The 25,595-nt window shown below is 37.3% G+C and overlaps 1 protein-coding gene across 2 annotated transcripts; it reads left to right on the top strand.

Annotated features, from left to right (window-relative positions):
• The first annotated feature begins 3,084 nt into the window (after positions 1–3,084).
• On the top strand, positions 3,085–24,504 carry LOC105046609 (mediator of RNA polymerase II transcription subunit 25). 2 transcript variants are annotated; one of them, XM_010925257.4, is made up of 15 exons: positions 3,085–3,328; positions 3,703–3,733; positions 5,242–5,305; positions 8,030–8,160; positions 8,827–9,033; positions 9,142–9,207; positions 11,915–12,122; positions 17,752–17,819; positions 17,926–18,738; positions 19,412–19,465; positions 22,172–22,200; positions 22,490–22,558; positions 22,672–22,756; positions 23,534–23,620; positions 23,702–24,504. In XM_010925257.4, exons 1-15 carry the CDS (start codon positions 3,231–3,233, stop codon positions 24,140–24,142), a joined length of 2,451 nt encoding a protein of 816 aa, XP_010923559.1. In that variant the 5' UTR covers positions 3,085–3,230; the 3' UTR covers positions 24,143–24,504. The 2 variants fall into 2 exon arrangements, with proteins under 2 accessions (XP_010923559.1, XP_010923554.1); XM_010925252.4 differs by having other exon boundaries at positions 3,703–3,766.
• Positions 24,505–25,595: the final 1,091 nt, after the last annotated feature.

Raw genomic sequence — 25,595 nt, 5'->3', positions numbered from 1 at the left:
CTGGTGATCAGATATATAGCTAATTTTGCGGCATATAGTATAGTTGTAGTTGTAGCGGAAGTGATCAAGACATTGATAATGTCGATAGCAAGTATGATGGTGGTATTATGGAGATAGTGATGTTGGAGGTAGTGGTGAGGTGGAGGTGGAGCAATGATGGAGATGGTGATAATGCTAGTGACGGGGGCACCAATCATATGATAGAGTTGACAATTATGTCAATGGTGGTGTGGTTAGAGATGCTTGATATGGTTCGAATTTGATGCCAATTGTGATTATCATTCGAGCTCACTGACAAATGGTGAGATGACACGTCTCATATATGTTTAGCGCTAGGATGGATTAGGAGGAGCAATTACAGCTTCACACAATCAAGGGGTGCAACTAAAGATAAAACAATTATAGCTTATCTACTGATCTCAAAGCATGAAGGCCACCATGCTCTCATCTTTGTATAAACATGGTTAAAGGCCCTAGGGTACAATATATACCACATTTCTCATTCTATAGTATGTGTACTTTTAGATCTTTTATTTGCTATTGCACTAAAACTCTATCTAACTTGGACATTAGAGAATCCTCACTAGATTAGGTCTATCAACCTTCAATTCATTCTTTGCTTGTAAGTTGGACCTCCACTATAAGCAAACTAGCAAATAGGCTGGCCAATTGATGTCTGTCAGTTTTCTATCAAATCAGACTTTGGTAGCAATAGATAAGCTATTTCGGGGGAATGAGATTTAAAGAAGATATGAAATTATGAAGTTGAGGAGGAATAATCATCAAGAAGTTGCCGTCCAAGCTCAATGGGAAGCTCAGCTAGAGTCTAATAGCTCCCAGCACAATGCTCTAAGGCCCCAGTCTCCTTAGGGCCCTCAGCCAACCTTAATAGTGGTTAACCTCAAGTAATTCAACTTGTTTATCTATTACATATAAGCTTTCACAGTATTAGTTTAAAATTTGCAACATCAAATGGTCAACCATTCGACTAATGAGCCGACCCCCCAAAATGTCTAATGCAAAGCATAAGTCGTCCACACCAAGACCAAAGATGTAGCCACTCCATCTGCTACTCAAAGACTAACTCCAGCTATGATCATTCCACCCCTCACCGAATTGAAAGGTTCTCTGGGAGGAAAGCCAACCTCAATCGCAAGATCTAGAAGATAAAAAACAAAGGTATCGAGAGGGAGTGGGAGGGACACTAAGGCAGAAATAGACCTAGAGGTGACCAATGAAACACCTAACCCTCCCACTAGAGAAATCATAGAGGAGTCTTTGTTAAGGAATTTTGAAATGTCACAATTTTAGTACTATGATGGTATATTGAACCCGATGGATTATTTGGAGAGCTTTAAGACTTTCATGTTGTTACAAGAATCTATAGATGTGATAATGCACCAAGCTTTCCTTGCCACCCTCAGAAAGGTTGCTCGACTATGATACTCGAGCCTTCGACTTAGCTCAATTAGTTCTATTGGCTAGCTTAGCCATCTCTTCACTGGTTATTTCACTGGCAGTGGAAAGCATAGAAAGATGTCGGGACACTTGATGACTATCAAGTAAATGGAAGATGAATCTCTCGTATATTACATCTTAAACATCGAAGCGTTGGAGGGTTGTAAGTTGGACCATTTTATTGCGGTGGTAGTAGCTATGAATAGGTTGAGGAATTTATACTTCGGCTTATCTTCAGAGAAGAAGCCTTTAAGTCTTAAGGATTTGATAGAGCTACTGTCTTGTGTAAACTAGCAGATACGCCGACCAATCGATGTCCATCAATTCTTTGTTACGTCAGATTTTGGCAACAACAAAGATTACGGTAATGATATTGATGGCAATAATTAGAGTAGCGGAGGCACTAACAATATGATGAATGTAGTGATGATGGTAGGTATAATGATGGCAACAATGGTGGTGGAGAAGTAACACCAAATTGTGGAAATGATAACAATAATGGGAGTGATAAGAATCACCAGTTTTTTATTATCGAAAGCAAGTAAGAAGTATCAAAAAAAAAAAAAAAAAAAATATATATATATATATATATATATATATATATATATATATATATATATATATTATCTTGACTTCTAGATAAAAGAAGGATGATACACTGGCACCATTAAATTGAATCAAGTTTCTCCTGACCAAACGAAGTAGAATCAAGTCAAATCTCATGTGCTCTCCCACCATTGTTTATCTCGATTCATAGTACTTGATTTCATTCTTATTTTTGATTTCTTTCTACAACTAATTTTGAGCCCAAACGTTGTGCACGAATTCTAGATTATATAATAGATTATTTTTTTAAAAAATATTATATATAAATAATAAAATAATATCCATCTAAATTTTTAATGTCTATTCATATTCTCAACTACATATATGAGTAGATTTTTATTGCCAGAGAATAATAATATCTGATTTTAAAAATATTATTTAAATTACATAAATAGACTTTAATAACACCATGCTTTAATTCAATGCTTAAAGAATTAAGAATTGTTAGACAGAAGAGTCTAGATATATGGCATATTGTGTGTTGATTTTGATCTAAATGATGCTTATAGATGATAATGTGTTGTTCACGTGAATAACCTAATTGACTAATTTAGTTTCTCTCAATTTTTACTTATATATATATTATATATATTAAATTAGAGACTCATATGTTAAAAATAAGAAGAAGAACACGACGTCTTCTCTGGCCCACTGTGATGACTTCGATTGGCTTCTTTGGCGGAGAGTATGGCACCGATGGAATTATGGAAGGCCGGAGCGAAGACAACAGGGGAGAAGAGGCAACCCAGGCAAAAACCGTCCTTCACCGGTGGTCCCCCACCGGTTCGGAAGCGACCTAACTCAAATGAACATGCCACGTGTTTATTCCATAGAGACAGCTCAGACCTACACCCAGCACTTCTCGTCTATGATACACGATGGATTTTAAAATCCACGAAAAGAATATGATCATAAATGATGCTTGATGGACTTTACGATTCGCGCACGACACGTGCTATCTTCTGCTGTACGTCGGTCGGTCAGCAATGGGTAATGTTACCGAAACTTCCCCTTCCTGTTCTAAGAAACGCGAGGGCACTGTGGGCGCCAACCAAGTTCAGGGCACAATTAATTGAACGCGTCCCTGCGTGACCTTTCTTTCTTTCCTTTCCGATCTCTTTTTAGATGCCGGCCCCCTCGCTCTGCCACTAGAGGGAAGCGAAGTAATGGCCGAGAAGCAGCTGATCGTGGCCGTGGAAGGCACGGCTGCCCTAGGCCCCTACTGGCAGACCATACTCTCCGATTACCTCGACAAGATCATCAGGTTTACCGCTTTCTTTCATGAAATTTTGCCATGACGCCTTTTTTTTTTTTTTCACCCTCCGATTCGATTACCTCAACCGGCATCGTACGTCTTTCATCGCCATGGATTGCTTAGTTTTGTTTCAGCCTGCACTGGGTGAAAGTAGTTTCGTTTTTTGATGAGGATTAGAAGGGGAATTCATATTCTAGAAGCTGAGGAATTGCTATACTCTTTTAAATTTTTCTAGCTATCCGTATACACTTTGTTCAACAATAGGGAATTTTCGTTTTCATGGGGTATCACATGTTTTTTTTCCCTGATCAATGTACACGTTCAAATTGGTGGATATGGCGATCAGACTTGCGACTGATCTGAATGTTTTGGAACTTGTGCAGGTGCTTTTATGGTAACGAGTTGACTGGACAGGTAGATATCTTGCTTCCAAGACTGGTTTTTAAGGTCTTTCCTGCTAATCTTTACCCTAAGGTTGCGTTTGGTAGCTGGCAATCTATCCAGATTGTTGTTAATTTAATGTGGCAATCTAGATTATTGTGTTTGGTATATTTTTTGAGTAGTAATCTAGATTGCCTTGAGGAGGGGTAGATATCCATATTATCACTTCTTTGGTAACGTAGCAATAAAAATTTTGGATAAAATTATTTCTAAAAAAAAAACACACAAAATCCATTGCCCAATCCTTCCCCATCCCCCTCACCCTCCTCCATGTGCACCCCCGGTCCGCGGTTCCTCTGCTCTTGTACCCCACCACCCCCCGTGGCTCCTCCATGCCCATCTCCATCATCCCCACGACTCCACACGTGCCTGCCCCCTCTCCACCCTCCCAATGCCCGCGATTTTCCACACCCCTCGACACGCTACTTCTCTGCACCATCACCACATCCACATCACTTTCGTTACTTCTCACTAGAGAAAAAGAAAAGCACTAGGGCAAAATTATTGGGAGTATTTTGAAAATTTGATTTCACATTACCGATAATTTAATTGTTATACCAAACATGTCAATCAAAATTTTCAGTAATTTTACTGTAACATTACCTATGGATACCAAATACAGTAACCAACATTACTGATAATTTAATGATGGCAATCTATCTGGAAGGCAATCCACGTTACCTTCCAAGATTGCCTGGCAATGCACCAAACGTAATCTAGGTGTGTTTAGTTTGCAACCAGAGTTGGAATTGGAATGGGAATCAAAGTGGGCATATCGTCCAACACATTTGTTTCTTGACTGGAATTAGAATCGGAATCAGAATGGGCTTTGAATACCAGTGGAAAGTAGGGATTGGACTTTGGGAGATTGGGGCATTCCTATTCCCTCTGGGGGAGTTGTTCCCATTCCCATTTTAAAGACCAACTCCCCCAACCAAACATGCCTTAAAACTAATATGGCCCTGGTTATGTTTAACAATTTCAGATTTCCTTTGCCTCTTAATTGAACTGAGTAGTTGTTTTTCTAATTTTATGTATCAGAAGCAAATCAAAAAGATAAAAAAAAAGAAACCCTTAGAATCTGTGTCCATGTCTATATTAAACAATCATCTCAATCTGCATCCAAGTATGATTGGATACCATTTTTTATATCTGAACCTAATTCAAGCTGGATCCAAATTCGACTCTAGTCAGATGTCATCCGACCCACTTCCAGCCCTACTTCATGATGTTCTGGTAATAGTTATATAAATACGAATAATGAGGCTTGAATCACCACACACACTCACACACACACACACACACATTTAAGTTAAGGTGCATTGGCTGTGATTTGAGCTATGTGTGTGAGAATATGTGGAACTTACCATCATTTTATGGCCTACCATCTCTAGGATAGATCTATTATGACTTCTTCAAGTTTAATTTTAAGATCTTTCAATAAGCTAATAATTTCTATCTTTCCCTTTTCTGAATTACAGAAGCTTTCTGGGGCACATCCAGAGTTTGCGTTGGTTGTCTTCAATACTCATGGACCTCACAGTTGTATGTGTCAGCTCTTGCTTCATGTGCTTGCTTGTATTAACAATTTTCTTGACTATAGTTTGGATCCTAGTACACATCTGAATGCTTATGGCCATTATATTGATACCTTCATTTTTTTAGAATTATAATTTATATATTACATAATAATGTTTGTTGATGTTGTCTGGAACTCACTTGGTTATTTTGTTGTCTCATAATATCTTTTCAGCTAATTAATGCTAGTGAATAGCTTTTTAACTTTTGTGCATTACATTCGTAAACATTAGAAAAAACAGACTGCCCTCCACAACCTGGGTTCTCTCACATTTATGACTTTGCCATTGGTATTTATACGAGCTAGAGGCCTCCAAAATGGGCAGCATCCAAATGACTTGTCTTATTTTGTGGTATACGTGCAAACATATCTCTTATGTTGCTATTTTGGGGACCCCTTGCCTATGTATCTGGAGTTCCAGAATTTGCAGTTTTAATTGCATGATCCAGTGATTTGATTTTGGGGCTACTTGATGCATAGGCAAGGGGTTTCAAAAACTTTTCACTTTGTGGATCACATATGACATGTTACATTATCACCTTTCAGCAGCATCATTGAAGTTGGCAGTGTGTGCAGAGTACCTTTCCATCTGTGTCTAACTATTGCCTCTGTGTGTGTCTGTATTCATCCATGCACGTATTTATGCGTCTATGTACCAAAGCATGCATGCATGTTTGCATTTATATCTACAGATAGTTGCATGTTAGCAAGACTCCAAGTGAATGAGACACTACAATGTTTCCCTTGGACTCTTGACTAACTGTATATATTCCAAGAAAATCTAGAAAATGTTCTTTGACAAGGGTTGACATGACAACATTCACCCAAAAAAAACAAATAAAACCTCATTGGAATAGTAGCTGGATGTAGAAAGATTTTATTTAACAAAAGGAAAGTTTTCGAATAATCAAATAAGGTGTATATGCATTATGTCATGAATTCGTAAAGAATATTTTGAGATATCACTAAAGACATGTACTAGACCATGTTAAAAAATTCTGTAAGTTGACTTCAATTTTAAGAATGATGAGGAAAGCACAATACGAAAAATATATTTCTATAAATCTTTCATATATGTGTTAGCCATTTCAGCATGACTGCTGCATATCATAGCTGTCTGTTGAAACACCATGATATAAGGCTATATTATGGATAGTTGGATACTATGTAGAAATAACCTATGAGGGCCACATTATTGTCAGTATACTGTAATTTCCTAATAAATCCCTCAAAAGCTTGAAGACTAATTTGTCTCGTGCCTGTTATTGGTACAAAGTACTGAGCCTCATGATAACTTTGTTGTTAAAATCAAATTATCTCTCACATGCCATGATCATTTTCCTTCTGTAAATCTGCATTTAATCTCCTTTCTATAACTAATTAGGTATATTGGCACCAATTAGGTGCTTGAAGTGCAAATCAATCGCTTAACCCTTGATACCACCCATTCCATTGCTCTGTTTTTGGTGATATTACTCCCTCTAATGTTGCCTTGTCTAGCCAGTTTTGCAAGTAAGAACCGGAACTTTTATATTTTTTGTCCTATGTGGACCCAAGTCTTGATGTCTGTCATAACTTGGGTTTTGAGAATGCTGATACACTTGCATTGTTTTATCAACAGAAGACATACAAGAGATGTCTACTATCTTCTCTATGTATAATGCAAACTCTAGTGTATGGCTCCATTCCCAGGTGAAATACATGGTGGGCCCACTCCAAGTCCGAGAACTGCATCATGATTTTCTTTTCTTTTCGGGGGGCATCTCTACACTCTGAGTCCGTCTCCACCATGAATGCCCTATGCGATGGGACTAAGCATCTCTGCTTATTTCCCTATCATTGCATGAGGCTCCACATTGTTTACTTATATCTATATTTCTTCTCTACCTGTGCTACTACAAATCAAATTTCTTTATCTGGGTCTCTGCATCTCCATTTATTTGTTTTCCTGGTTATCTCTTAAATAGACTCTTGGTGGTGCTGCTGCTTTTCCCTTCTCCACGTGCATTCTTCTTACAGCAATTACATTCTTCCATAATCACTCTAAAATGACCAGTGAATAGAAAGAATTGCGCAATATTAAATGCGGAGTATATATATCAAATCTACTAGACAAGCTTGATAGATGGGATCATGGCCTTCCATTAAATATTTTCCTCTCTTGAATGACTTGCATGCAAGGCATAGGATGCATGGTTCAGGATCACTCATGAAGAACTTTTTTCTTCAATAACATTAACCTTGCCTCAGCCTAACGTGATAGACAAAAAAGTACCTATATATAGGGAATTGCATTTAGCATTATGCCATAAAATTTTGATATTTCAATTGGGTAGTTATGCTTCAAAATATGGATAACAGGTTGTCGTTACACCATTCACATAGGTTGCTGGTTAAGCGACAAGGAATTTCTCTACATGGGGAAAGCAAGCATTTCAATTTTTAAATTTAAAAAGTTTCATGCATGTGTGCAATTTTTGCCAATTGACACTATTTTCTCTACGCTTCTTATTTGCTGAAATTTATTGAAGTTTAAAAAATTGTAGGTCCACATGTGTAACTAGCTGCTTTTCGCTTCTTTTTCTCATGATAGTTTAAAAATGTGACATGCACTTGAGTCTGAGAGTTAACTTAAGATATCCTACATTTTCTGGCATATTTGGATCTTAATAATGTCTTCTGCATTGCAGCTTTCATTGTGCACCATAGTGGTTGGACAAAAGATTTGGATGTTTTCTTTCAGTGGTTATCAGGAATACCATTTAGTGGTGGTGGTTTTAGTGAAGCTGCGATTGCTGAAGGTCTTGCTGAAGCATTGATGGTATTCAAGATGCGTGTTATTTGCTAAATCTATTCTATCAATATGTAAAGACCATATCAAAAGAAAGTATTAGAATCTTGGATCTGTCGATTTTTCTGCCATAATTGCCACCAGAATTTTCATTTTAAACTTTATATAAGAGTATATGCCAATGGCATGTTAGTGTGAAAAAATAGAAAATTCATGTCCATTAGCTAAGCTACCTCACTTATACTCATCTTTAACTTATCACCATGTGTCTTCTGTGCATTTGGCTTGATTTTCTCTTGTTTATCACTATTATACATACAATAAACATGTGCCGACCTTAGGATGCTAAGTGCTGTTTTATGTAAAATGCTAAGTACCAATAAGCTGTTTGTTCTTTCTGTTAAAACTTAGCATGCAGTTTTCTGTTTCTTAATGTATTATGGATCGGTTAGCTAGTTTGATATGATAAGCACATGGTTACACATTACTTGTGTTTGAATTTGTGATTTTTTACTTTTTATGTAAAATGTTGGATATATTGCTTTATAGGAGGTCGCTTAGCTAGTTTTGTATTTGTTTTAAGGTGGATGCTCTCCTTTGCTTTGAAAGGGATTTATTTGAAGTTATTATCTTTTGATCTGAACTTGTTTTCTAGACTGTTCATATTTACATCATTTTTTGCATATCCTTTGTCAGATGTTCCCATTTACTCCAAATGTCAGCCAGAGTCATCAAAATCTTGAAGCACAAAAACATTGCATCCTTGTTGCTGCTAGCAACCCCTATCCTCTGCCAACGCCAGTATATCGTCCTGCTATGAGTTTAGAGCACCCCGAGAATGCCGAAGCACAGACAGAAGCAGGCCTTGCTGATGCAGAGACTGTTGCAAAATCATTTGGACAGGTATTGCTCAGATTTTATCATTTATATTACTTTTTACTTCACTTATGTTAAACATTAATTTTTTTTGCTGTTCTTGCTTGTTGATCTATAACATTCTTTTGCATGCAGTGCTGTGTGTCATTGTCAGTAATTTCTCCTAAACAGCTTCCAAAACTGAGATCAATATATAATGCGGTACTGTTATCATTCTATTCTTAACCACTTATTTGCCTTCTTTCCTCTATTATTATGCATGATACTAGCTTTCTGTATATACAAACATGCAGACATCTATGCACACACATGTATATGTATAAAAGAACAAGGTGGAAAGGGGGTTTTACTCAAGCAAATGACCTGAGATACCCTTGATTTCTATCCAATAACTTGAAAAATATAAAGGTATTCTTGTAATTTAGTTGAGCATTATGTACCATAATTTGCCTATTTGATAGACATTTTTGGGTGTATTAGGTTCTTGGTTAAATGACATGAATACACTACCTTCTTTGAGTGGGGAATAAAAGAAGGTAGTTCGACATTAATCATTTGGTGGTGGTGTTGGCTTGTATACGTGTATGCACTTGTCCACATATGAACTTGTGTATATTCTATTAACTTTCTAAATTATTCAAGCATTGTGCTCTTCCTTTTTCCAAGTTTCATTGTCTTATATCCTCCAGTTAAAATTACATGATGTATGCTGAATAGTAGTATTTCGTACATCAGCTTTGGGGACCAGTATGAACAGAACAGTCGCATTGACCTTGATTTAATATTGAGGTTGTAGTGAGGCAACCTTAATCGATGTCATGGGTGCATTGAGAGATGTAAGAGAGCCAATTCATAGCTCGTGTCTTAGCCAGACATAGGCACAACAGGACACCAATGACATTGACTTCTTTGACTAGCCTCTCCTTGATCATTAAACCAGGAGGATGATCATGCCATCAACCATCACACTAGGAGAGACTGTGATAGTTGAGAACCTTTAAAAGGCCATTTGAAGACATACTATAATTCAGCAAGGTTGACAAATTCATGCTTTAGAAGAAAAGATCTTTGCTAGTCCCGCACCTTCATGTAAACTTTCTTCCTAGCTTGGGCATTTTGGAAGAAGCTTGTCTACAGGTAATAATTAATGGTATGAGAGCAAAAGATGTGGCATCTGAAGGTTTGCTTCTTATAGATCTAACTACTGATTTCTATAGCAAGTTGGAGAACCAAAGATCCAATCATTCAGGCTCTACTAGCCGGTTATCATGATAAGAATCACACGATTGATGGACCCAAAGTTTAATTGTTCAGTTTGGTGCAAATTTGTGGTATAAGAATCGAAGATGGCAGATGAATAACTCATAGAAGATCTGACATTGATTTGTGAAAGTACTTGTTGAAACTATTGAGATGTAGAAGGTCCAGAATATCTGTATCTTGTATGATAATTCAATGCAAGATCTAATTGTCGAGCTAACAATCAAGACGGTGATGTTTAATGTGCCATCTTATTTATTTTCAATATGATGGATGGCTATTATACATCTTGTGAGCATTGATTGTGTTCATTTAATTTATTGAAGGATTGAAATTAGCAGAATATTTAGGGAATCTTTGGTGGTTTTAGAATGACGGACTGAACTGCCAGTCAGCATCGCTGTTATGATATTGTACATATCAAGCTCGGTATCTTACTGGCATGTGGCACAGCATGGGATCTGCTATTTGCCAGTGTTTGACATGTTGTGGTGCCCATGCTTGCTAAGCATGTTAAGCACTAGCACGGTTAAAATGCGCTGGGATGGAACCACACATTATACAATAAGCCAATGGTTTTGAATTCAACAAAATCAGGACTTTGAACTTTAATTGGCTAGAAAATCCCTTTGATTGGGAAGACAATGTTCTAATTGACTTGGAGTTCTATTTTAGTGGAGATCTATGCCAAAAATATCTTGGTTTGGTAAGTTAAGAAGGTTTTGGATTGAAGTTGTTGTTATATCTTCTTATATGGAGCTAAGGGAGATCCGAAAATTGCATTGTAATGAGTGACTTTTGAATGAAGAGAGATTTTCTCATTTATTCATTCCACCTATTGATCTTTCTTCTTATTCTTCTCCTGTTTATCTCCTTGTGTAATTAGATCTTGTAACTCTGCCATTAGGGCTACATCAATCTTTTTTTTTTTTTTTTTTAATTTATTGTTATCTTGAAAATTGTATTGCAATAACTGCTTTTTGAATGAAAAAGATTTTCTTGTGAATTCAACCTCTTTATCTTTCTTCAAATTTTTATCCTATTCCTATTTCTTCACCTTCTTCAGTATTTGCTTCTTTTATTAAAGTTATACAATATGATTGAAAATTAACTTCAAGCAAGTTGAGCAAATCTATAAGTAGTTTATTATTTTTATCTTTATGATGTAAATATATTAGTAAATAAATTCTTGCATAAGTCCTATATGAAATCTTCATCTCATAGCTCAACCGTTGAGAAGTCCATTTATGCATTTGATGATCGGAGGGTGTTTAGGAATTATTTAATTATTTTGACAACCTTCAATGAAGATCAGGGAGCACTTCTATGTTTTTTTCCAAGTCAATTTATATAAATAATTATATATGCAAATGAAATGTGTCATTCTGTTAGAATGTTAGTTGACTATTTGACAGCATGTATGTGGTTGATGGTGTCAATTTTTCTGACTATTTCTTTGGTTAAAATTAGATATCATCCTCTTTCTTAGGAATTTATTTTTCTTGTTTACAATTTACTTTTTCTTCTTGTATATCCTTTTTTGCCACCCAGCTTACTGCTTATGCACATTCTACTGCTTTTATCATAAATGTTCTCAGCTGTTAATGATGGTCGTCTATCACTCATAATACGATTCCTTTTGTTCTAGGGAAAACGCAATCCTCGAGCTGTTGATCCAGCTGTGGATCATGTTAAAAATCCTCAGTTCCTCGTTTTGCTCTCGGAGAATTTTATGGAAGCTCGTGCCGCGCTAAGCCGCCCTTTACTTGGAAGTTTAAGCTCCAATCAGGGTGTTGTAAAGTTGGATGGGGCTTCTGCTGCTCCTATTCCAGGACCTTCAACTAATAACCCCACAGGTCATTATCAACTATTTGATGGTTCATATTCATTCAGTTAGAATAAATGAAGAAATTCTCTTCCAACCAAAAAAAAGAAAAAAAAAAAGAAAAAAGCATTTTCTTGAACCTATTGGCTTTACCGTACAGAGATAAAAATATGATCATGTTGGGTTATCTGCTCTTGCAGCCAGTCCATACATTCTAACTTCCGATGTGAGACAATGTCAGCACATGGACTATTAAGTTAGATTATGGTTTCATTTTCTTAAATATGTCATATAAGCAAGTAAAAATAACCTAGCAGGGAAGGGAAGGCCAAGGAATGGTGTTGAAATGATATAGGAACAAAATAAATACATTAGAAGCAGCATGGGAGCTGCATCAATTAAAAAGATGTGGTATTTGCCAACATGGTGTGGGCATATTCACAGATCCAGGTTGCTTTATCAACTGGGTCTGTTGTTTGGTTCCAAGAGAGGTGGACCAGAAGATCTGAATAACATGAATAGAAGTTGCAGGAAGGGATATGATAAGATTCAGAATAGCAGATCGTGTATACAAATGGATGGCAAATAATGATACATAAATTTGCAATTCAGTAGGTGCAACAAGCATGTTGTTTATGTTCTCTGTTTTCTCTATATGGTCATGGATATAAAATTGAAATTGGCCTGAACTGGGAGGAGGAAAGTTGAAGTACGGTGGTATGAACCAAAAAGGCCACTTTCTATAGCTCAACAGGTCATCTATAACTAGCTTGTTCATGAGTAGTTTGCACTGTTGCTGTCCTACATATCACAATTTGATGTTCAAAGGTGATGGGTTTATTTGATGGAGGGTCTAGATATATATGCTTTCTTTTTAGATAAAAGAAAACAGTGATGCGGTATTTCACCTACAGGTATAAGAGAAGGGTTCTACTTTCCTGATGTTTTGTGATCATGTGTGAGGATGAAAGCACCCTACCTTATATTGTGATGCAACTTCAAGTTAGATTTATACATAAAAAAGCAAGCATTATCTAGGTTTATGCCATAAAAGGAATCTGGCTTTAGAATGTAATGCGACAAAATCCTGAATTCTATGAAAACAGTGCAAGTATTGAGTCATGCTAGCAAACTGATGAAAATACAATCCATGGTACTTTTGAGCCCAACCTCAAGGTTACTGCAAACATGTACAGCCATTAGTGCTAAGATATGCATGAACAAGAAAGTGCTGTATATTGGTGACATGTTGGCATGGTGTTGACTGAACATGTGCCTTGTGCTATGCCATGCTAGTGTTTTGTATGCAGTTGCCATTGGGGGCATGTAGTCACATTCATGGGCACACATGGGCAAGATGGGATATGAAATTTTTGTTTTTATTTTTTTGTTTTTTTAACTTAAACTAATCCAAATTTCTTTTAATGCTCCAAGATTTTGTTATATGCAAAAAAGAAAAGAACAAGGAATAGAACCAACAAATTTTGTTCTATAACTAAAAAGCAAGGCATATATGTGTGATGATAATTGTGCAATGTGTTATTTAGGGTACTATGGTAGAGTTTCAAATCTTACTAATGTGTTGCACAAAAAAAAGATCACATTGAATGATTAGAATACATACTAATCATTGCAGAAAACACATATAATGAAAAGTAATCTTTAGTTATATTCTAGTTGTACTAGTTTTATTGTAGTTTTAGTATAGGTATATTATAATTGTACCCAGGGTTTGCCATACCGAGCCGAACCGTCCGGTACGGGGCGTGCCGAACCATCCCGGTGGGGAATCGAGACGGTTCTGGCATGCAAAACGGTACATGCCGTTGTCGGGAAGAAAAAGAGACGAAGAGAGAGAAATAGAGAGAGAGAGGGAGGAAGGAAGAAAAAGAAGGAAGGGGATCCGCCGGAGGGGCCGTCGGAGGCCCTCCGGCGGGCAGCCGTGGCCGTCGGGCAGCGGAACGGCCTCCCGTGGCTCCGCGCGGGGAACAGGGGCGGATCGCCCCTGTTTCTCAGATTTTTTTTTTAAAAAGCTTTTTCAAAACGAAGTCGGCAAGTGGTTTGCCGACTTCACTTAATTAAGTCGGCAAACCACTTGCCGACTTCATTTTGAAAAAGCTTTTTAAAAAAAAAAAATCCGAGAAACAGGGGCGGATCGGCCCTGTTCCCTGCGCGGAGCCGCGGGAGGCCGTTCCGCCGCCCGACGGCCACGGCTGTCCACCGGAGGGCCTCCGGCGGATTCCCCTCCCTCTTTTTCTTTCTCCTTCCCTCTCTCTCTCTCTCTATTTCTCTCTCTTTCTCTTTTTATCTTTCCCGATTTCCTTCGTCGGTTCGCCTCGGTTCGGAACGGAACGGAGGCGTGCCGTATCGTACCGCCGGCCGGCCGATCCGGCCACCGGTACCGGTACAGAAAACCTTGATTGTACCTATGGTTTGTTGAACCGTATCGATGGCTAGCTGGTCTAGTTTGGACGTCCGATTTGAAACTCCGACGAAAACGAAGTGAGGAAGAAAGAGAGGAGAGGGGAAAGCCGGTGGTGACCGATGGTGGCCCATCGAGGCCATCGGAGGGCCGCAAAGACTCTGTATCTCCGTAGTGCTCTATGAGAGAGTGAGAAACTGAGAAGAGAGAGAGAGAGATAGAGATATGAGAGTGGGGAGCGGAGGGGAAGGTGGTGGGGGGGCCGTCAAGTGGCCGTCGGGTGGCCCAAAATCCCCTGCGGCTGTCACAGGTTCGAAACAAGGGCGAAGTCCCTGTTTTGTAGGATTTTTTTAAAAAAATCCAACAAATCCATTGTCGGCTTCATTGTGCGTCGGATTCTTTTTAAAAATTCAATGAAACAGGGGCTTCGCCTTTGTTTCGAAATCGCGACAGCCGTAAGGGGGTTTTGGGTCGCCCAACGGCTACAACGGCCCGACAAATCCATTGTCGGCTTCACTGTGCGTCGGATTTTTTTATAAAATTCAATGAAACAGGGGCTTCGTCCTTGTTTCGAAATCCGGCGGCCTCCCCACAGCCTTCCCCTCCCTCCTCTCCCCTCCCTCTCTTTTTCTATCTCTCTCTCTTCTCAATTTTTCTTATGGAAGACCGTAGAGCCCAGGAGGCCTCGGTGGTCCTTTGGTGGCGCCGGCCTCCCGTCTCTTCCCCCGCCTCATTCCCTCCTCTCTCCAGCTTTTCTTTCCTGATTCGTCCCTCATTTCCAGTTCAGGCCCATATAGTCCAGCACGAGAGCGTACCGACTCGTATCGCCGGCCGGCCGGCCGGCATGGTGCCTGGTTCCGAGTCGGTGATTCTTGATTGTACCAAACTAATTCTTTAGTTATACTATTATGGGTACTAAAGTTGTACTATAGCTACTACAATTATTCTGTATTTGTAGCATGGATTGAGCTATTGCGAATCTGCTGGCTTGGTATTGGCTTGGCATGCAACATGCTGTGCTATGCTAATTACTATCACACTTGGCGTGCGCTGCCATGACCCCAAAGATTCATATGCAGCTAGTACCATGTCAGTGCTGCTTCACAACAAGGCATTAGCATACCATAATGCTGAATGTCTATATCAACCGATGCAGTACCCAGTAACGAGATTATGGTATAAGATTATTATATAGTTATAAGGGTCATGCCTTTTTTATTCTATTTGTTAGTTAAATAGTATAATCTCCACAAATTTGCTTCTCTTTGAAGCCAAGAATGGGATACCCATCTCCATTGCTTGTGAAATAATGGAAGAAATAAAGAAAAAAGACCTCAGAGGTCTTTTGCTATTGTACTGCTCAATATCATGCTATGCCTAGTCATTTGGAACCAGCATGGTTTGATACAACCTGGTATAATTTAGCATCAAGGAGATTGGTTGGTACCTGGGCTTGCACACATGCCTCATGCTAGTCTGCCAGATGCTGGTCTGTGTGTATTATTTTATAAACATATAAAAAAAACATATCTGGAGGTAGATTATAATAGCTCAGCTAGGTTGGGACTCAGGCCTGGTCAGGTGAAATTTGAAGATTACGGTTCCAAAACAAAAGTTCAAGCTATTGAATGTGATCTACCTCTAGGTTGGGACTCAGACCTGGTCAGGTGAAAGTATTAACTATATACAAATATCTAAGGTAATTAGATATATATTGATGCTCTATCATTGCTGTATGTATCATAGTCATTGGTTTTCATATTACAATAAGGAGTCTTGTATAGAAACATTAGTTAATTCATTTGATCCTAGCTCCTCAATGCACAACCCTGTTATCCTAGCATTATTTTATTATCATATGCATCAAAATGTAGGACAGTAATATTGTATGACATCCTATATGAGCTTTGACCTTGTTGGTAACTAATTACCTGTGTCCCTTTTTGACATACGTAGCATCTGACAACCATCTTGGGTCTTACATCACACGTTATGTTTGCGAGTGATATTGAAAATTTTAATCAAGTTCCTAAGGAGGCTGTTAGTCAATTCACAATCTGATTGCTCTTGGAGAATGTTTAATAAGTAATAAGGTGCATGTTGCCTTTCGAGCATTTAGCTGAAATATTAGAGTTGCAAGATTAGATAATGTGCATACCCTCTACTTTTCCATAGTTGCAGGTTAGATATGATGGGTTCTTTAAGTGTAACAGTCCAAGTGCTCTTTAAGAATAATTTGTTTACATGAAAGATCCACATATAAGTTGCCATTTTTTGATGAAAACTTGAGCATCAGCTAGATGTTTTGTTAATATAATCTCAACCAATGTATTAGTGCACTCTGAAAAGATATTTCCCTACATACTGACCACAACTTAAAAAGCAGGTGTCCTTGGAAACCAAACTGTGGATTTTAGAAGGTGACTATTATTGTTCCAGCAATCGGTATATTACTAGCTCACATTGATTGACTTGTTCTGAGATTTTGCATAAATTAACTTGTTGGCCATAGAGAGGTAAACCTTGGTTACCTGATTCATAAGCTGCCATCTACAATGTCATGATTTTAGGAATTTAAGTTATAAAATGACGAAGTTTAGAAGGAACATGGAAACTTGAAGAAAATGTAAACATATCAAAATATTATAGAAAGTATAGTTGTAGTGAAATATTATTCTGCTCTGATCAGTTAGACTTAGAACATGCTTGCTTAAGCAAGTCTTAATTGCATCTTATGATTAAATCTGTTTGTTAAATACTCAACTGGTTTATGCCTTGGAGAGTTCCAAAACTGGAAGACGTGTGCTGTTGAAGTACTCAATCCTGGGAACATGGTTAATTATGCCTTGACCATCTTCCACTCACAGGCACCTGAAGTTATGAAATTCCATATATTAGTTATAATGATTTTTGGATAATGGTTTTTCTATACATTTTGGTGATCATATATGTGCTGGCTTCAATGCTTGTTGGTGTTACCGTATCAGTTTTTTTTTTGAATATTTTCTAGTATCTTACCTAGGAACATGGTTAATTATGCATTAATCATGTTCCACCTACACACACCTTAACTTATGAAATACAGTATGTAGTTGTAAGTTGTAACAATGCCTGGATATTTTTTTTTCTTCTGTGCATTTTGGTGATCATATCTGTGCTTGCCGCAATATTGGTTTGTATATCAGTTTTTTTTTTTTCTTTCAGTAGAACACTTACAATATTTTGTTTACTTGGTCAGTGAATGGATCGATGATCAATCGCCCACCAGTAACTGTTGGAAATGTCCCAACTGCAACTGTTAAAATGGTAGGAGTTGCAAACAGTTTCAAAGTTGAATTATAAAATATTTTGTTTGATTTGATGTTTGTCACTTGTATCGTCTCTAACAATGTTATCGTTTTCCAATTTTCAGGAGCCAACTACCGTGCCCTCTATGGTATCTGGACCTGCCTTTCCCCATATGCCATCAATTTCTACTGTTGCCACACAGGGAGTGGCAAACTTGCAAAATTCTGCCCCATCTCCCACTTCACAGGAGATGGGTGCAAATAATGATGGTGTGCAGGAAATTAAACCTTTAGTAAATCCTATTTCACAGTCACTACGTCCTGTTGGCCCAACTCCGGCAAATGTTAGCATTTTAAACAATCTTTCTCAACACCGCCAAATGATGACCTCTGCCTCTATAGCAGGGGCAAGTTCTATAGGACTTCAAACAATGGGTGCGACACCTATGGCAATGCATATGTCAAATATGATATCTAGCGGCATGGCATCATCTGCAATGTCAGGGATTACATCAGTAGCTGGATCAGGGCCATTGATGGCTACTGCACAAGTTGCACAAAATTCAGCCCTTGGTTCATTTGCATCTGCCACATCCAATATGTCAGGAAATTCAAATATTGGTATTTCACCTGCTTTGGCTAATCTACAAGGCAACATTGGAATGGGCACTTCGGTACCTGGTGTGGGACAAGGTAGTCTAGCATCAAGTGCGCAAATTGGGCAAGGTGGGATTGGCATGAACCAGAACATAATGAACAATCTTGGGCCCACCAGTATATCTTCTGGTCCTGGGACAATGATTCCTACACCAGGAATGTCTCAGCAAGCAGGTTTACATTCTCTTGGGGTGTCCAATAATTCTACAATGAGCATGCCTGTGTCACAACATGCTTCTAATGTTCAACAAGCTCCATCCAAGTACGTCAAAATTTGGGAGGTAATTTTGCTGCTTCTGTCTTCCTGCTAAATCATTGACTGTAGAAATCATCAAGAAGTATACTATGTATGAAGTGTATCCTATCAATTTATATTGTACAAGAATGATAAAACAATCATTTTTAATCAGACGATTTAAGATATTAGGCATGGCATGTTCTTGAAGATTTTTGGAATTTGCTTAATAGCTGATGGCTCATGTAGTCCATTTTTTTATTTCTTTTCTTGTGCAGAAAAATGAATTCTTTTAAACTTGGACACAGTAGTACATCATGAGAACCAAAGGTTCTCATAAGTGAGTATGTTGCGGGCTGAAATATGATAATGTGCATATATTCTTTAATAGAATTTAAAAGTAAATTGATACATCTAATTAAGTAATGCATTCTGTAAATTATGCAATGTGCATTACTTGTCTGAGTGGGGCTTTTTAAAAGTTCTCATGGATATAACCAATACACAATTCTCCATTCCTTTTTGTAAAATTTCCTGCCAGCATAATATTTAGTCATTGTTTCATACTCATAATGCTTGCATGAGGCCTCACTTTATACATAAATAAAAATCTGCCATTTTCACCATTGCTTGTATCCAAAATTTATATGACCATATGTCACTAATTTGCTATGGTTTGTTGAAAAGTTTATGATGGTGTCCTCATTTTAACTTTTTAGGGAGCTTTGTCGGGACAGAGGCAAGGACAACCAGTATTCATTTGTAAACTTGAAGTAAGTTGTATATGTTTTATTAAATTGGTCTTTCTAATGTTCAAATTTCTCTTATCAGTTGGATTAGATTAATGATGATTGAAGCTGTATATGGATGTGTGTAGCTCTCTCTCTATATCTTAAGGACTCCCTGTTAATGGGGAAGATCTCCAGTAAAAAATTCTCATGCTTTTATTCACGAGTGATCATCCTTGCTGATTTTCCTGTAGAAGCTTTGAAATTAAAAAAATTATGTATCCTTGTTTTTCCCACAGCATTTATTAGGCATTGTTTTGGTATGCCGCATCTTTATCTGTATCATGATGTGCCTTTTTTCTGTCCCATAAAGAATATTATATAATTTATCACCATGGTGTGTTCGGCTTGCATTTTCCTTTGAATTCAGCTGTTTCCCTGCTGTGATGGTAAAAACAAAGTATTGACAATTTTTTGAGTTCGGAAACCCAAATTTTTTTCTTTCATGCATCAATTAACTTGAAAAATTTGTGCTACCAATGGCTAAACACACAAAGATAATCTCAATGCTAGCTTATAAATATGACGTACTTCAAGAACCTCCAAATTGTTTTTCATTCTTTGGAAAGAAAAGTATATTTCATTATGTGTCACCGTGTTATGCTTGTTTGCATGTGATTTTATTGTGCGGCATGGGTTCAGAACATAGTGTTCTGGATCATCTAGAGGATTATCGGCATATATTCTCATTTGAGACAAACTGATCCATAGGATTCTAGAGGATTATTAATATATATTCTCCTTTGAGACAAACTGATCCCTTGGAAATTGGAATGTGTTCTTCAGCTCCAAGATCCTTTGCAAAATTACTTACATTAGTCCTTTCTGTCTCTTACCATCTTGATCACTTCCACTTCCAGTAATTGTAATGTAACAGCTAGGATTGTATGTCCTAATATATCGTATTGCAAAGGTAAAAATATTATGTTGCATAATTATATTAATGACATACTAAATCACCCACGGGATTGCTCAAGTCTATAGATGGATCCTTTTAGCTTGTTAACTTTGTTTCATTATCTCAAGCAATAGGTCCTACAGGTTACTAAATATATTCTTTTTTTAAGATCTCCCTTTCAAATATAAATTCCTCACGTTTAATCAGAACACAGAAATTTATATGCGTTACTTTTGAGACTGATTCTAGAAGAAAAAATCTTGCTATTAGAGAAGAAGTTTGGATGTAATCTACTTTGTATACTTAAAAAGCATATCGTTCTGGCACCACCAATTTAGCCTTTTGGCTGATTCCAGAAAAATACCTTTTAAGATTTAGCAACTGTTGGGTTTTAGCAATTTGGGTATAACTTTTGGGTTTGGTGTAGATGATGCCCAGGTCTCCTTTTGGAAGAGGAAATCATGCCAGAGGTAGGACCAGTTTCCTCCCCTTCCGCTATTTTCTTTTTCTTAATCATGAGTGTTGACTCATCCATCCATCCATCCTTCCATCTATCCATCCAGTTATCCATCCATCCATCCATCTACACACACACACACAGACTGTGATATCAATCATAATGAAAACTAAATCATATATGAATATTTGAATGGAAAATAGATATTGATAGTGATTTCGAGTTGTAGGGTCACAAATACTATTGTGGACCGAACTTTGGGTGGCCATGCTTATGATAAACATTGATTCATGTCCATCCATCCATCCATCATATTTATAAAACTAAATCATATATGAATATTTGAATGGAAAATACATATTGATTGATTTCGAGTTGTAGGGTCACAAATACCATAGTGGAGATGGAAATGCAGGGGTTTTGCAATTCTGAACTTTGGGTGGCCATGCTTATGATAAACATTGATTCATGACTTCTTGTCAGTATTGATGACAGTTTTATGTTTTGATAGACCTTATTAGACATTCGTTATTAATGCTATGAACTTGCAGCATTGTTTATACGACACTCTGACTTCTATAACTCAGGATTCTTGAAGTCTTGATACTTAATTTGTTGGAAGATTTATTTTGTAATTATTGGTCTTCTCCCATCTAATTATGTGTCTTTAATCTCTAAACAAAAGGCCTCCAGAAAAGTTTAGAAAATTATTCCTTACTACTATTTTACAAATATAGTATGCGATATCAATCATTATAAAACTAAATCATATATGAATATTTGGATGGAAAATACATATTGATAGTGATTTTGAGTTGTAGGGTCACAAATACTATAGTGGAGATGGAAATACAGGGGTTATTGCAATTCTGAACTTTGGGTGGCTGTGCTATGACAAACATTGATTCATGACTTCTGGTCAGTATTGATGATAGTTTTATGTTTGGATGGGCCTTATTAGACATTCGTTATTAATGCTATGAACTTGCAGCATTGTTTATACAACACTCTGACTTCTGTAACTCAGGATTCTTGAAGTCTTGATACTTAATTTGTTGGAAGATTTATTTTGGAATTATTGTTCTTTTCCCATCTAATTATGTGTCTTTAATCTCTTTAAAAAAAAAAAAAAAAAAGGCCTCGAGAAAAAGTTTAGAAAATGATATCTTACTACCTGTAACCATTTGATTCCTTTGTAGAAATAAAATGCCATCTGTTAACATTATCCATCATGCCCATATCAAATTCTGACTTTTCTCTCTCTTGCAAAATATACGAACTTTATATATTCAATAAACTGAATCATAACTATGAAAAAAATCTGTTTGTTTGACAGGGTTACAGGAGTGCATCAGCATCAGAAACGTAAGCTTATTGTGTCTTCTTGAGCTGTCTTCTTTTAATTGTCTCCATAAGGAAAATGGTATATCTTTCTTTAAGGGAAAGGGGAAAATGGTGTCATCTTATCTTGAGGAAAAATTAGACTACTACAGATTGTTTCCCTGTTCTGTCTAATGGGAAGACACAACCTTTCTTCTGACAGAAAAAACTACCCAGTGCTTTTACTTTTCAAAATTTGTACAATTATTATTATATGCTGCGAATGATCTACACTATAACATGTTGCTGGTGATCTGCTTTGTTATAATTTCAGGCTTGCAGCTGATTGGCCACTAACAATGCAAATTGTTCGTCTCATAGCCCAAGAGCATATGAATAACAAGTCATGCCTAGACCATCTATCTGTGTTTTATTATCCATAATGACATGTGGATTGTTCATCTTTCTGCATGCATGTTAAACAGACTGTAATATTTCATTTCTTGTTCAATTCAGGCAATATGTTGGCAAAGCAGACTTTCTGGTATTTCGGACGCTAAATCAGCATGGATTCCTTGGACAACTACAAGAGAAAAAGCTTGTGAGTCATCTCATCCATGGTGCTTATTCTTATTCTTCTTTTGGTTTTATTGGATTTAGTCTACAAGGTTTTTGCATCTATTTTTTTTCTTGGACACCTTTAATGAGCTAATTAGAATATTTATGGTGATTTCTGTCATGCCTAAGTTCTAATTTCTGGTAATTTTAGGCTGTAAAATATTGATAAGAAAGTCAATGATGCTACATATAAGAATTCAAATTACCATCGAGGATTAACTAGGCATTTTTGTCTTTTACCAAGCTATGCTGTAAAGAAAAAGAGCCTGTTGCTTCATGGTTCATTCAAACCATCAAAGCCAGATAGTAGAGTTTCAGAACTTACCTGTCAGTTTTTTGTTTCATGTCATTCAGTGATCGATATCAATGAGAAGAATGGATACCTAACCTCCATCAGGTGCAGTAAAAACAGGTCTCACTATTTTCACAAATTTTAGTTAAATTTCATAAGCTAATAAGTTTTTTTGACTATGAAATATGAACAGCATGCTAATTGGGATAATAGAAATTGATCTTAGGGTCTACAACTCCAGTAATTCTTCTTAAATATATGTGATAAATTTGTAATCCAACTGCGATGTTTGTTCCAAGTAAACTATGATCTGTCTGACATTTACATGGCCTCTGGTAATTTAATGATATTTGTTACCTTAATAATTCGTCGAATCCTTTTACCATGGTCTGAATTCAGTTACGTTTAAGCAGCAATTAGGTAAGTGTGGTATGAGCAATGCTTGATACAGTGTAAATATTATTTCAGTGTGCGGTCATCCAGCTGCCTTCACAAACCTTGCTTCTGTCAGTCTCAGACAAAGCTGGCCGCTTGATCGGAATGCTGTTTCCTGGGGTATGTTACCTGAGTCAATGGGGGTTATTTCAATTTGGGTTGTGTTATTTTTGCCACTAATCCAGACTTTCCTTGATCCAGGATATGGTTGTGTTCAAACCACAGGTGTCTAGTCAGCAGCAGCAGCTAATGCTGCAACAGCAGCAACTTCAGCCACAAGCACATCAGCATCTCCAGCAGCAGCAGTTGCAACAGCAGCAGCAGCAGCAGCTGCAACAGCAACAGCAGCAGCTTCAACAGCAGCAGCAGCTTCAACAACAGGCACATTCACATCAGCATCTGCAAGCGCAGCAACTACAACAGCAGCCACAGCCGCCGCAGCAGCAGATGGTCGGCTCTGGAATGGGCCAGCCGCCGCAGCAGATGGTCGGTTCGGGAATGGGTCAGCCTCAGCAGCAGATGGTCGGATCGGGAATGGGTCAGACATTCGTCCCCGGCCACAGCAGGTCTCAAATCTTGACTCAAGGGAAGATGCCCACGCAAGGGCCCGGTAATATGTCCGGTGGTGGTTTCCTACCTTAGCAGTGCTCGGGAAAGAAATTACCGGTAGGGATAGGACGGGTGTTTATAGGCTCAATAGTGTTAGGTAGGGGTGTTTATGCGTTTGCATCAAAGCTTATGATCTATTCCTGTTGCTTTGGGTATCCCCATCTGCCGGTAGGTTCCATAAACTTGATTGGAATGCAAGATTTTAGATTTTTCCATGCTTTTTTTTTATCTAGTTTAGCTAAGCTATTGGAAGTTATTTTCCTCGATCCTGCAGCTTTCCTTTTACGAGGACTGCGTGGCATATGTATTAAATGGGTGAACTCTGTACTAAAATATGCTTGTACAACTAGTGCTTTATTTCTTTACAACATGATATTTCTGAAGTGTTTTTTTTACTAAGTGTGATCCTTGAAAAATTATGTTACATTCTAAGCATATTCTTGAATGTCAATTGTAGAGTAGATTGATGGTACCAACAACTGCACTCACAAAGGCACAAAATTTTGTTAGGTTGCGTTTGGTTACATGTTTTAATTTTGAATTTTAAAAAAATATTTTTTATTTTTTTTAATTTTTATTATTGAGTAAAAATAAAAAAATAAAAAATATGTTTGATAATTACGTTGTTATAAAGCAAAAGGTAACATTTGGAGACGGTAGACGAAGAGCTCGACGAGCAAGAAGGATTTCGAAAGGGAGGGAGAAGAAGGTCGGGAGGTGAAGAGCTCGACGAAGGACAAAGATTCGGATTTTTTATTTTTTAGTTTGATATTTTTGATGTGTGAAAATAAAAAAAAATAAAAAAAAAAGTAAGTTTGGAAAGTAAAATTTTTTTGCTTTACATATAAAGTAATTATTTTTATTTTTTAATTTTGATTTTTTATTTTTCATGATATCATCAAATATTATTTTTTGATTTTTATTTTTTTAAAATTAAAAAATAAAAAAATATATTTTTTTAATGGCTAATCAAATGCATCCTTAGGCTTCAGCTTTTTGTTTTTCCCTCAAATCTAATATGAATATAACTACCGGTCGGGAAAAAGAATGTTTCAGAAGGACACCATAAAATCGCTGTATTAGTTCAGAGGGGCTTTTCTAAATGCTCGGCAATAAAACTAGAGACCTAGTCCATGATGTTTCTGGCCATGCGATAAAGATGCCTGATGTCCATTAGGGCACAATCTCTTACTGGCCTCCATGTATCATGTAAGAGTGAATGCAAATCAACTGCTCTCGCTTGCATGTGCATCCGGCCCACCAAAGTTAGCCTCGCATGCATGATGCTTTTCCAGGCTGCCCATAATTCTACTCTCGAAACAATAGTATCATAAAGGTGGATCTCCCCTTGCCATTATAAACATCAAGCTGGGACAATGTATCACAAATCTCACTCTACCACTGCTATCTATCGTACTATCATCAAAATTGACTTTAAGAAAACTCGGAGATGGGAGGGATTCTTAGGTGATGAAAACCTGATGAG

The sequence above is a fragment of the Elaeis guineensis genome, chromosome 2 (assembly GCF_000442705.2).
Source record: "Elaeis guineensis isolate ETL-2024a chromosome 2, EG11, whole genome shotgun sequence".
Taxonomy (NCBI): Eukaryota; Viridiplantae; Streptophyta; class Magnoliopsida; order Arecales; family Arecaceae; genus Elaeis; species Elaeis guineensis.
This window is presented reverse-complemented; position numbering and strand designations above follow the sequence as displayed.

Coding starts and splice junctions, on each gene's coding strand:
- LOC105046609 (XM_010925252.4), top strand. CDS start 3,231: ATGGCCGAGAAGCAGCTGATCGTGGCCGTGGAAGGCACGGCTGCCCTA. Junction 3,767..5,241: donor TTCCAAGACTGGTTTTTAAG/GTCTTTCCTGCT, acceptor TCTGAATTACAG/AAGCTTTCTGGGGCACATCC. Junction 19,466..22,171: donor TATTCATTTGTAAACTTGAA/GTAAGTTGTATA, acceptor TTTGTTTGACAG/GGTTACAGGAGTGCATCAGC.